Source organism: Trachypithecus francoisi, unplaced genomic scaffold, assembly GCF_009764315.1.
Source record: "Trachypithecus francoisi isolate TF-2019V2 unplaced genomic scaffold, Tfra_2.0 Lachesis_group1, whole genome shotgun sequence".
NCBI classification, from domain to species: Eukaryota; Metazoa; Chordata; class Mammalia; order Primates; family Cercopithecidae; genus Trachypithecus; species Trachypithecus francoisi.
In genome coordinates, this window is record NW_022681454.1 from 87,121,676 (window position 1) to 87,135,068 (window position 13,393).

General features: G+C 37.1%; 1 protein-coding gene across 3 annotated transcripts in view; it reads left to right on the forward strand.

Annotated features, from left to right (window-relative positions):
* Positions 1 to 13,393, forward strand: part of HERC3 (HECT and RLD domain containing E3 ubiquitin protein ligase 3) — a 129,042-nt gene that overhangs the window by 52,417 nt on the left and 63,232 nt on the right. For 2 of the 3 annotated variants that reach the window (XM_033214796.1, XM_033214797.1), the window contains one exon: positions 9,785 to 9,944. The exons of the other annotated variant lie outside the window; for it this stretch is intronic. In XM_033214796.1, coding sequence (XP_033070687.1) covers positions 9,785 to 9,944 — 160 coding nt within the window. The remainder of the gene's footprint in view (positions 1 to 9,784; positions 9,945 to 13,393) is intronic. 3 annotated transcript variants of the gene reach the window in all.

The following is a 13,393-nucleotide window of genomic DNA, read 5'->3' on the forward strand; positions in this document are numbered from 1 at the left end:
TATACACCATGGAATCCTATGCAGCAATAAAAAAGAATGAGATCATGTCCTTTGCCAGGACATTGATGAAGCTGGAAGCCATCATTCTCAGCAAACTAACACAGAAACAGATAACTAAACACCACATGTTCTCAGTCATAAGTGGGAGTTGAACAATGAGAACGCATGGACACAGGGAGGGAAACAACACACACTGGGGCCTTTTGGTGGGGAGCGAGGGGAGGGAGAGCATCAGGACAAATAGGTAATACATGTGGGGCTTAAAACAAGTGACAGGTTGATAGGTGCAGCAAACCACCATGGCACATGTATACCTGTGTAATAAACCTGCCCGTTCTGCACATGTATCCTGGAACTTAAAGGAAAAAAATAAGTAAATAAGGTCAGTTCACCAAGAAAACATAGGAATCCCAAATGTGTGTATACCTAAAAACTGAGCTTCAAAATCATTGAAATAAAAACTTACAGAAATAAAAGGAAAAATAGACAAATCTAAAATTATATTTGGAGACTTTTTACTCTTTTTTGTGATAAATAGAACTAATAGAACATCAGCAAGGATATAGAAGTGCATTATCAAATGGACTAGATATGATTGATATTTATCAAACATTCTATCCAACAGCAGAATACACACTTTTTTCAGTTGCCTATAGAACATTCACCAAGATGGGGCCGGGCGCGGTGGCTCAAGCCTGTAATCCCAGCACTTTGGGAGGCCGAGACGGGTGGATCACAAGGTCAGGAGATCGAGACCATCCTGGCTAACACGGTGAAACCCCGTCTCTACTAAAAATACAAAAAATAGCCGGGCGAGGTGGCGACGCCTGTAGTCCCAGCTACTCGGGAGGCTGAGGCAGGAGAATGGCGTGAACCCGGGAGGCGGAGCTTGCAGTGAGCTGAGATCCTGCCACTGCACTCCAGCCTGGGTGACAGAGTGAGACTCCGTCTCAAAAGAAAAAAAAAAAAAAGAACGATCACCAAGATGGACCATATTTTGAGTCATAACACAAACCTGAACAAAATTTAAAGGAATGCAATAATTTAAAGTATGTTATCTCACTATGCTGTAATTCAACAAGAAATTAATAACAGAAAAATAGCAGGAAAGTCTTCAAACTCTTAGATTAAAATTAAGCAGCAGCCTTATAAATAATCAGTGGGTCAAAGAGGAAGTCTCAAGGGAAATTTGAAAATATTTTGAACTGAATGAAAATGACAATACGGTATATTAAAATTTGTGGAATGTAGCTTAAAGCAGTGCTTAGAGAGAACTTTTATGGCATTAAAAGCTTATTTATAAATAAAAGTATTCAATCAATAATTTAAGCCTTCAGTTATGAAGTGAGAAAAATATTGAGAGCATAATAAATGAAAGGTAAGTACAAGGAAAAATTATAACGATGAAAGTAGAAATCATTGTTATTGAAAATAGAAGAACAATAGAGAAAATCAATGGAACCAAAAAAAAAAAAAAAAAAAAAGGAACCAAAAGCTAGCTCTTTGAAAAGATCAATAAAATGATAAACCTTTAGCAAGAAAGTCAAAGAGAAAAAAAAGAAAATGTAAGTTACCAGTATCAGTGAAACAGAGGATATTATTACCCTGCAGGCCCTGCAGACATTAAAAGCTTTGTAATGGAACCTGAAAACATTCTCTCAGTATAAATTTAACAGCATGGATCAAATGGACAATTCTTCCAAAACCACAAACTATCAAAAACTCACCCAAGATGCAATAGATAATCTAAATAGGTTATCTATAGCTATAAAGAATGGAATTCATGGTTTAAAGCCTTAAAAAGAAGTTCCCCTTGGCCGGGCACAGTGCTCATGCCTGTAATCCCAGCACTTTGGGAGGCCGAGGTGGGCAGGTCACTTGAGGCCAGGAGTTCAAGACCAGGCTGGCCAACATACTGTATTTTTAGTGAAACTCCATCTGTACTAAAAATACAAAAAATTAACTTGGGCATGGTGGTGCATGCCTGTAATCTCTGCTACTCAGGAGGCTGAGGCAGGAGAATTGCTTGAACCCAGGAGGTGGAGGTTGCAGTGAGCCGAGATCACACCACTGCACTCCAGCCTGGGCAACAGAGAGAGACTGTCTCAAAAAAAAAAAAAAAAAATCTCTAGACTCACATGGTGTCTCTGCCAAATGTTATCAAGCATTTAAATAAGAAATAACACTGATTAAATAAAATCTCCTTTAAACAATAGGAAAAACAATCTAAAGAAGAAACTCACATGGTTATGTCAGTTGATACCGGAAACAGAATTTGACATTATGCAGCATCCATTTACGGTAAGAACTCTCATGAGGAACACACTAGAAGTAGAGGGAAACTTTTTCAACCTGATGAAGGACATCTACCAGCAAATCTTATAGCTATGTCAAACAGTGTTGAAAGATTGCATTCTTTCAGTTCATTTGGGGTGCTATAACAAAAATACCACAAACTTGTTGGCTTATAAAGAACAAACATTTATTCTTACAGTTCTGGAGGCTGGAAAGTTCAAGGCCAACATGCCAACAGATTTGGTGTCTGCTGAGCACTGTCACCTCATAGATGACACCTTTTTAGCTCTGTCCTCATATAGTGAAAGGGGCTAGCTAGCCCTCTATCGTCTCTTTTATAAGGACGCTAATCTCAACCATGAGGGCTTTGCTCTCATGACCTTGTCAAAGATCATGAGAGTTGCACTACCTAGCACCATCACCTTGGGGGTGATTTCAGCATACGTTTTGGGGGATTCAAACATTCAGACCATTGAACATGGCAAGGATGTCACTCTCACTACTGCTATTTAACATCATACTAGAAGTTCTAGCCAGTGTAATAAGGAAAGAATAAGGGGGGCGGGGGTGATGGGGGGAAGCAAACAAATTGGGAAGGAAGAAAAAAAACTGTCTCTATTCTCAGAAAAAAATTATTTCTATTAAAAATTGCAATGTCTATATTGAAAATTAAAAAAACTATTAGTTCAATTTGTATAATTCAAGGTCAATACACAAAAGTCAACTATTTCTATATATTAACAATATGTAATTGGAAACTGGAATAAAAAATACAATTTATAATAGTTCTAAACAAATAAAATACTTAGGCATAACTTTAACAAAACATATATAAGATCTATATGCTGAAAACTACAAAAGTCTGGTAGAAGAAATCAAAGACCTCTGTAACTGGAGAGACGTATTGTGTTCATGGATTAAGACCCTTAACGAATTATAGTAAATATTTCAGTTCTTCTCAAGTTGACTTATAGATTTAACACAATTTCAGCTAAAATTCAGTAGGATTCTTTTTTTTTGTAGATATAGACAAGCTGATTATAAAGCTTGTATGGGAAGGTAAAGGATCTAGAATACCTGAAGCAGTTTTGAAAAAATAAGTTGAAGGAATCATCTTATTTTAAGGCTTACTATAGAGGTATAGTAATCCAGGATATGTGGTACTGACAGAGGTGTAGACGCAGTCCAGTGGAACAGAATAAAGCCCAGAAATATATCCACACAAATACCATTAATTGACTTTTGATAGAAATGTAAAAGGGATTCCATATAGAAAGGATTTTGTTAGTTGTTTTTAGCAAAGGGTTGTGGAACACTTGGAGATTTATATCTTAAAAAAAAAAAGGAACCTTGATCTGAATCTCATACCTTTTTAAAACAATTAACTAAAAATGGATCATAGATCTCAATGTAAAATGTGAGACAATAAAGCTTTCAGAAGAAAGCAGAGGAGAAATTCTTCATAACCTGAGGTTAGGCAGAGAGTTCTTAGACATGACACCAAAAACATAATCCATAAAGGAAAAAGTTGTTAAAGTAGACTCATCTATGAGCGTGTTAAGAGAATGAAAAGACAGTCTACAGACTGGGAGAAATTATTTGCAAATCATGTATCTGACAAAGGATTTGTATCCAGAATATATTTAAAAACAACTCAACAATAGTGAAATAAACATTTAATTTTAAAAATTGGCAAGAACTTCTAACAGACATTTATCCAGAAAGGATAGATGGCAAATAAGCACATGAAAAGATGTTTGACATCTTTAGCCACAAGGGAAATGCAAATTAAAACCATGATGAAATACCATTATACTTGTTAGAATGGGTAAAATTAAGTACTGATAATAGCAAGTGTTGACAAGGATGCAGAGCAACTGGAACTCTCATTAATTGCTGGTGTTAATGCAAAATGGTGCGGCCTTTCTGGAAAATAATTTGGCAGGGTTTTTTTTTTTTTAATAAACATATATTTACCACATGATCTAGCAATCTCATACCTGGGTATTTACTCCAGTGTTAGGAAAACTTATTGTCATATTATAAGCTGTATGTGATGTTCATTGCATCTCTATTTATAATCACTAAAAACTAGGAACAGTGCTCTGTAGTTCATCCATTATACAGTGGAATACTCCTCACCAGTAAAAGGAACAAACTGTTGATACATGCAGCCACTTAGTTGAATCTCAGAGGCATTATGAGTAAAACAATCTAGTTTCAAAGGGTTAGATACTATATGATTCCATTTACATGATTGTATAAAAAACCCAAAACTATAGTGAGAGAAAACAGATTGTTGGTTGTCAGGCGTTAAGGATGAGGAGAGGGTGTGACTATAAGGAATAGCATGAAGACCATTTTTGAGGTGATGGGACTGTTCTGTATCTTGATTGTGGTGGTAGTTACATGTGTTTGAATTCATAGACTTATACACCAAAAAAAGGTCAAGTTTATTCTATGATAATTAAAATTTTTTTAAAGCAGACTCTGGTTTCAGTGCCTTGGCTCAGAAGCAAAATAGAATACCTCTTATGGAAATAGTCCAGATACCCCAAAATGTTTAGACCAAAGTAACTAATTAAGAAAGAAATTGGAATATGGCTTTGGAAAAGGACCTTTCAGATACAGAAAGAAAATGAGGGAAAGAGCTTAGTCATATTGTGGGAGGCGGGGAGACTCTAGGATGAAAATTAGATACCAGGCCATCTTCTGTGTTGGGAACTGCAGAGGAACTTGCATGTATAATATTTTGTTTTGAGTGGTTTGCTGAGATACAGTGTATCTCCATCACCCAGACTTTCAGTAAAAGTCTTTTGGACCCCACAGACTGGGTTGATAGTACTTTGGAGAAAAAGTAGTCAGGAGAGCAAAGTGTAGCAGCAGGAGGAAAGACGTGCAGGAGAGTAAGAGTTCAGTGCTAACAGGAAATCAAGAGTTACGGTGAATGTGAGGACTTAGAATGTGTAGAATGGTAGGGCGAAGAGCTGGGTTTCCTACATATGTCTCTGTCTTGTTTTCTGCTACTAAAGAAAAGTATAATTGTAGAGTTGACGATTTGGGGAAAAGCAGAAAGGAGACATCTAAGTGGTGAAAGTTTAACCTTCTTTGTACTACAAACTGATTACATTTATTTTATTATAGTTTTGTTAGTTAAAAACTTAGTGCCAACTTTTAATCACTAATTTTGTATATACTCTATATAGTAGTCCCTCCTTATCTGCAGGGGATGTGTTCCAAGACCCCCACTAGATACCTGAAACCTTGGATAGTACCAAAAGCTATATATACTATGCTTTTGCAATCTGATAACGGAGGCAGCTACTAAGAGACTAACAGGCAGGGGGCATATACAGCATGGATATGCTGGACAAAGGGATGATTCATGTCCCAGGCAGAGCGGGACAGCAAGAGATTTCATCACATGACTCAGAATGGTGTGCAGTTTAAAATTTATGAATTGCTTATTTCTGGAAATTTCCACTTAATATTTTTGCACTGCACTGATCGCAGGTAACTGAAACTCTGGAAAGCAAAACCTCAGATAAGGGGGAACTAACTGTCCTTTCTACCCAGCTGCTGATATTATTAACTGTAAGTCACGGGATGTGTTTCTCATATGAATAGACGATGAGGGAAAAGTTAGTTTTCCATTATCCATAAGTGGGGTATTCACTTTATAGGTTACTTTTACCAATTTAAAGTCTATCTAATTCTTTTCCACGAGGAAAGACAATATAGTTTAGTTAAATATAATGGGTTTTGAAGTCAGACAGACCTGGTGTCCATCCCAGTTCCACCAATCATTAGTTGTGAGCCTTGGCCAAATTACATCGTCTTTCTGAGCTGAGGACAGCTGTGGTACCCTTGCCTCACAGGGTTGTTGCAAGGCTTAAGAATCTGCATCATCCATTTACCTCATAGACTCATATCATCCTCCTCAGTTACCATCTTTTGGTGGTTAAATGACAAATTTACCATTAACTCAAAAAACATTAAAAAATTATGATGGGCTCAAGAGCTAAGTAGAACTAACCCTAATAATACAAGTCCAGCTGAACTGCTGACTTGCTGTAAGCAGCACTCCACATTGGCCACTGTGCTGCCCTGCCTACCATGACTTGTTCAGAACTGGAAACATTACTAAAGACTTTTAAAAACTTTAAAATGTTGCTGTGAAAGGTTCAGAGAAAAAGTATACTTTTATCCTCAAGAAATACCAAATGCTCCTTCAGTGTGTGTAGTTATTTTAATGTGTGGGTTGAGGTTCCATCATGATCTGGAAAATATAGTGTATAGTCTTGACGGAATGAATCAGAAGAGACTGCATGTGAAAATGAATCAGAGGGCACTGCAGCCTGAATGTTCCCAAGTGGGGCAGGGGTGTATTCAGAGAGAGAGTGAATGAGGCATTCATCAGCACACTGGGCTGACCTGGGGGTAGATTCTAGAAGAGGGATTATAGTTCCACAGTGACAGATCTCCAGTCTGAATTAGATGAGCACAGTTTTCTGGCTAGAAGAAATAGAATAAGTTAGGCTTGTGTAACCAGTGGTTTGGTTCTCCATCAACATTTGATTGCTGAACAGTATTTCTGCCTTTGTGGCTACAGGTTTTATTGTTGTGGTGAGGGTAGCTGGATTTCCTGTTGTTCCCATTGTCTAGCTTCTTTAACCTCTGCTCACTACTTACTTCCCAACTTAGCCTTGCACCAGGCACAAAGAATAGTCCTTTACCTTGCAAAAATGTAAGGAATGCTATCAAAGGAGCCCAGGTGGGGTTGGTGAGTGATGGGACAGGAATTGGTTTGCCTAGAGATTGACTTGACTGGGAGTCAATGGTCATTGGAATCCAGATATTCCCTTTTGAGGCTACTCAGCTGTAGTAAAGACAAGATCAAGAGAGGGATGCTATTGAGAGACTGAGGGAAAGAAAACGGCAGACGGATCAGAGCCACAGTGTCAGGATAGTGGGGAAACTTATTAGTGTTATGTTAGGCCATATACTAACATTCAGACAGGTAAGGTACCAGGAAGTTTAGGTACCAAGAGACAGGCCTCAGTCATGAATAAGGCATCAGGCTAGGTCCCAGGCCTAGAGAACAGAAAAGCCTTCCAAGTCTTGGAATTGGTATGAGGTGGAAATTTGGTTAGAGTGGAATCTGAGCCACCTGGGCTCCTTTGATAGCATTTCTTACATTTTTGGAAGGTAAAGATAGGACTATTCTTTGTGCCTGGTGCAAGGCTGAGTTGGGAAGTAAGTAGTGAGCAAAAGTTAAAGAAGATGGACAATGGGAACAACACGAATTACAGAATCTTTCTGTTTATTGTGGTACTTTCTCTGGCATGAGCATATTTTCAGTTAAAAAAGTGTTACTGTTTTGAAGGAATATATTTATGAAAACTGTGTTTAGGTTAAATAACAGTTCCCTGCAGGCCTCACCTGTCCTTATCTTGAATCTCACTCCCTGTCATTTCAACTCTTTAGCTTTTTTTTTTTTTTTTTTTTTTTTTGCTGCTTACCTTTATGTTTCTAAATAACATGCTTATAATATTATTTCTTGATTTTTTTTCAATATTGGACATAATCTGGAAACTTCACACTGGCAAAGATTAGAGTTCTGTTATATTCTCTACCCACCCTTTCCTCTTCCTCACCACCAGACACTCGTCCTTCCCCAAATAATCTTTTAAATAAAATTTGACAGTTATTAACTATAGAAAGTTTTTTTGTTCAGTTACTATGATTGCATGTACCATGATTACTTTTCTTTCTCATAAATCATTTAGTTTTTCCTGAAGTTAATGACTTTAATTTTTTTTTTCCACAGTAACCTTTGTATCTCTGGTAGCATTATAAAACTCATAATGCTCTAAAACTCTTTAAATAGTGTTTTCTTTTTTACCTTGGAGACATCCCTCCACCTTTGCTTTGTAGGCATGCTACATAGCTGTCTAGAAAGGTTTCTAACCTCCTTCCTGTCTGTGTAAGATTCCTGGTTCCTAAATCCTGAGTTCTTGTTTTGGAGGCATATCTTCCAGTAGCTTTCTGAGAAAAGCAGTATGGAAGGTAAAATGTTTTGACAGCTTTACATGCTCCAAAACTGCCCTTTTACTCCCCTTGCCTCACGTATCATTCACAGTTGGTTGGGTATTGAATTCTTGCTTGAATGTTACTTTCCTTCAGAACTGTGAGGGCATCGCTCCATTGTCTTACAGTTTTTGGTGTTGCTTCTGAGAAGTATGATGCCATTCTGATCCCTGTTCTATTGTATATAAACATGTTCTTTTCTAGAAACTTTTAGACTCTTTCTTGTTATTCTGAAATTTCAAGCTGAAGGGTTCTACAGTAGATATTTTGTTGATCATTATTCTAGGTACTTAATAGATCCTTTCAGTGTGAAATTTTCTTGTGATTTTTTTTTTTTGAAATATTTTTATCGTGTGTCTTCTCCATTCTTTCTGGATATTCGACCTCTTGGAACAATCCTCTAATTTCTTATCTTTTTTCCTCTTCTGATTTTCTCTTTGCCTTTTTCTTCTATTTCCTAGAAAATTTCATTTCTAACGTTCAATCCTGCTTTTGAAGGTTTTTTTTTTTAAATTTATGATACCACATTTTTGGTTTCCAAGATATTTCTGCTTGTTTGTTTTTTGAATAATGCTTTCCTATAGCACTGTCTTTCTAGTTCATGAGTGGAAATACCTTCTTTGATTTCTCAAAAGACTTTTAAGAAACTTTGCTCCCTGCATGATCTGTTTTTTCAGAGTTCATTTCCTTCTGTTTATGTGGCTGTTTGCTTTTCATGTTTAAGTTTTCCTCACACATAGGGTGATCCTTGTCTGGCCTTTTACATTTAAGGGTGAGGTGCTACAATGTGAGTGGAGCTGTGTGTGTGTGGGTGATTCTTGTTGACTGTTGGGAAGCTGGACATTTCATTGAGGAATGCACAAATGTCACTATCTGTGAGTCTTGTCTTTTGGGCCAGTTTTCCCAGAGAGAAATCCTTCTATTTCCTCACTGTATACGTACAAGACTGGGTTCCAGAACTGAGGGGAGAAAGCTGTTTAGAATTCTGGGTGTGTTTGTGTGTGGGGGGAGAGGGTCTCATTGTTCCAGGCAGGGTTTCGCTCACTCCCGCTACTTTTAGGAATATGTTTCATTTCCACTCAACATTTAGGCATCTTGGATGGAACATCTCCAAATAGTACAGGCTTCTGCTTGGATAGAGAAACACCAGGCTCATGGCTGTTTAGGTTCAGGGAACATCTGGGATGTGTGTGCTACTATAGTTATGTATGTTACCCAGGGTCTCCAAATGTAAATCGATAGAGTTTAGAAATATGTGAAATTTATAATCTCTATAAATATTCAGATTAAGTGGTTCTTGTTAAAAAATAAAACTGCCCAGGAAGATAATCCTGTGTAATGGTAGCAGTATTCCTGTTTCTGGGTTGTACATTTTCCTCCTCCAATTTGTCTCTTTCAGAACAAATTGGAGCTCTGGCAGATCAGCATATCATTCATGTGGCATGTGGCGAGTCCCACAGTCTGGCCCTCAGTGACCGAGGCCAGCTGTTTTCTTGGGGTGCAGGGAGTGATGGTCAGCTAGGACTCATGACTACTGAGGATTCTGTGGCAGTGCCCAGGTAAGAAGGTTTTCAAATGTCAGTCGTTTTAAATACTATTTCCTGCTGTTGATTTGTTAGACTCCTTGTTTTTCTTCTGTTTTCTTCATTTAACTGCTATTTCCTTTGAGCCACTCCTGTGCCTTATACTATTAAAACACTTCTCACAAAAGTTGCAATTATTTATAGAAGTGTCTGTCTCTGGTTCAAAAATGTGAGTCAGTTGAGAACTGTACTTTATTTATTCTGGTAGCCTGGTTGCTTGCTGAGTGCCTGGCAATTGATAAATGTTTGAATAAAAAAGACATCTTTCACATTGTAGGCTTATTAACCTTCGACTGAAAATTGCAAGTCTGAATTACTCAATTAAGTACTTTAAAATAGAATCACAAGGCTGACCTGTTACTCTAATGATAGGCTAAATCACCTTAAGCATTACAAACAGCTAAAATACCAGATACACATAGATTCTTTAATGCAAAAATATCAATACAGTAGGTTTTGAGTCTCTTAAAGATTTACTTAAATCTGAACCTTAGATGATTTAGCTAAGTATCTAATAGTTGTCACTAAGAGAACATCCCAAATATTGTAGTTACTTTCAGATGGACTTTTTAGTGGTGGTGTCTCAGTTTGTTGAAAGTTCTTAATGATCAAAGAGCTGCCATTTTATTTCTTTTATTTAATTCTCACTTCTTTATGCTACAAATGTTCCACATACCACTACTGTGGAACACATTCTTTGTAATTGTTGATTTAATATCTGTTTTTACTACAAAGATGTGAGCTATTAATGGCAGGATAACTGGATGATTTATTTTAGCATCACCATTGCTAGGAGTGCCTGTCACATACATCGCTCAGCGCAAATTTAGTAAGTGGCCTCTCCTCCTCTGCCTAATTATTGTCCCCTTTAAAGGATAGCATATTCTTCTTCCTCTTCTTTCTTGCCCTTCTTACATTTTTGTCTCTTTAATCAAAAGTTGTGTTAAATAAGAACATGGAGGTAAGAGTGATTTGATTCATTTCCTGATTTAGGACAGGTAGTGTCTTAGATTCATTTCTTCCAAAAATTAATTTAATTTTGTGGGGAGAGGAAGAGTGGCAGTAAGAAAAAAGAAGTGCTAGATGTTATGTTGTGTGTAATATTAGGGAAAATGTTCATAACATTAATGGCAAAAATATTTCGTTTGTTGATGACCAAAACACAATTAAGGTTTTTAATGGCATTTCATTTTTAAAAATGAAGTAATCTGTGCTACAGTAGTAGCTTAATATTCGTTAGTTATGTTCAAATTATGGATGACTTCCAAGACTTTGGTTTGTATATAGTTTTTTATTGTAAGTTAATTGAAATAAATTCTTTAATGTATACCTTTGTATTGTGGAAAGTAACATAGCTTTGATGTCAAACAAGCCTTGGATTCTAATACTGGCTCTTTTACTTCTAAGGTGAATGACCTTGGGCAGGTTGTTTAACTTTTCTAAGCCTCAGTTTCCTAACTTAAAAATGGAATTACTTACTGTGTACCTTATAGAGTTGTGGGGAGGATGGAAGGAGACAAGTAGGTAAAATACAGTATGTGCTTGCACTGTGTGAACCCCCTCTTCCCCACCTCAAGGGTACAATTTCTCTATCATCTATCTTTGTTCTTTTGACCTGCTTCTTTTCTACAACTGATTGTGACAAGAGTAATGGTGATGGGGAATTTGAGTGTAAACTTGATAGGAAAAAGGGTTGTTGCTATATAGCAACCTGAGAAACATGGGTCTCTTAGGCAGTAATGCATTTTTCAATTTTAGAAAATAGTGCTGTTCTATAAACTATTGATTAACACAACTTGGGTGAATATCCAGGGAATTAGTCTGAGTGAAAAAAGCCAATCCCAAAAGATTACCTACTGTACGATTTCATTTATATAGCATTTTAAAAATAACAACATTTTCTCAATGGAGGATAGATTAGTGGTTGCCAGGGGTTAGGAACAGGGGAAGGGGAGGAGTAGTTATAAAAGTTTAATACGAGGAATTCTCATGGTGTTGGAACTGTTTGGTATCATGACTGTGGCAGAGTGGATACACTTACACGATAAAATTAATACCCAGAAATGAGTACAAGTAAAACTGGAGAAATATGAATGTGATTGGTAGATTGTATTAATGTTAATATCCTCAATATCCTGGTTATAATATTATACGTAATTTTGCAAAATGTTAGCATTAGGGGAAACTGGACAAAGTATATGAGGGATCTCTCTATATTATTTCTTACAATTGCACATGAATCTGCAGTTCTAAGAATAAAAAAAGTTCATTTATATTTGGTACTAAACACTAAATGTGTTTGTGAACTCTATTTTAAATTTTTATATCTGAGAAAATAAAACATGAACAAAAGCATTATCTAAGTGTCGATCTAAATAATCCTCTGTCCTCTCCCCCAGAGGATATCTGTCTTCAAAGATAACCCTCTTCCAAGGGGTATCCATCCGACCCCTTAGTTTCCATGGCACAATACACTTAGGGAAGATGAACATGACAACTTGTCAACTATTAAAATAGAGAGCAGGAGGTATTCCCAGGGTACCCAACTTTCTTGGGTAGTGCCAAGCACTTTAACTGGAATTTTTCATTTAATTCTCGTCACAACTCTGAAATAGGTGCTGTTCTCTCTTTCACATGAACAAGCAGGGGAGTAAGATTTGAAAAGAAATCATGTGACCCTCCTCTTTATCATCCTAGGAAGTTCGGGTTTTGGAGACATGGCTCTTATTATTTTTCTTAATTGTGGTAAAATATACATAACGTAAAATTTACCATCTTAACTATTTTTAAATGTGTAGCTCAGTAGTGTTAAATATGTTCACGTTGTTGTATAACCAATCCCTAGAACTTTCTTTTTTCTTACCCTTTTTTTTTTTTTTTTTGAGACAGGGTCTCACTCTGTCTGTAGTTGAGGCTGGAGTGTGGTGGTGTGATCCCAGCTCACTGCCTCGAACTCCTGGACTCAGATGATCTTCCCACCTCAGGCTTCCAAGTAGCTAGGAATGCAGGCTCATGGCACCGCACCCAGCTGCTTTTGATAGTTTCTGTAGAAACAGGGTCTTGATTTGTTGCCCAGGCTGATCTTGAATTCCTGGCTTCAAGCGATTCTTTCGTCTTGGCCTCCCAAAGTGGTGAAATTACAGTGATGAGCCACCGTGCCCGGCCTCTAGAACTTTTTTATCTTGCAAAATTGATTTCTATGAATTTGACTACAATAGATACTTCATATAAGTAGAATCATACAGTTTCAGCTTTTTGTGACTGGCTCATTTCATTTAGCATAATGTCCTCTAGGTTCATCCATGTTAAAAGCATGTGTCAGACCTTCCTTCCCTTTTAAGGCTGATTAATACTCTGTTGTGTGTGTGTACCATGTTGTATGTGTATACCCAGAAGTGAAATTGACATTTCACTTATTTTGCATG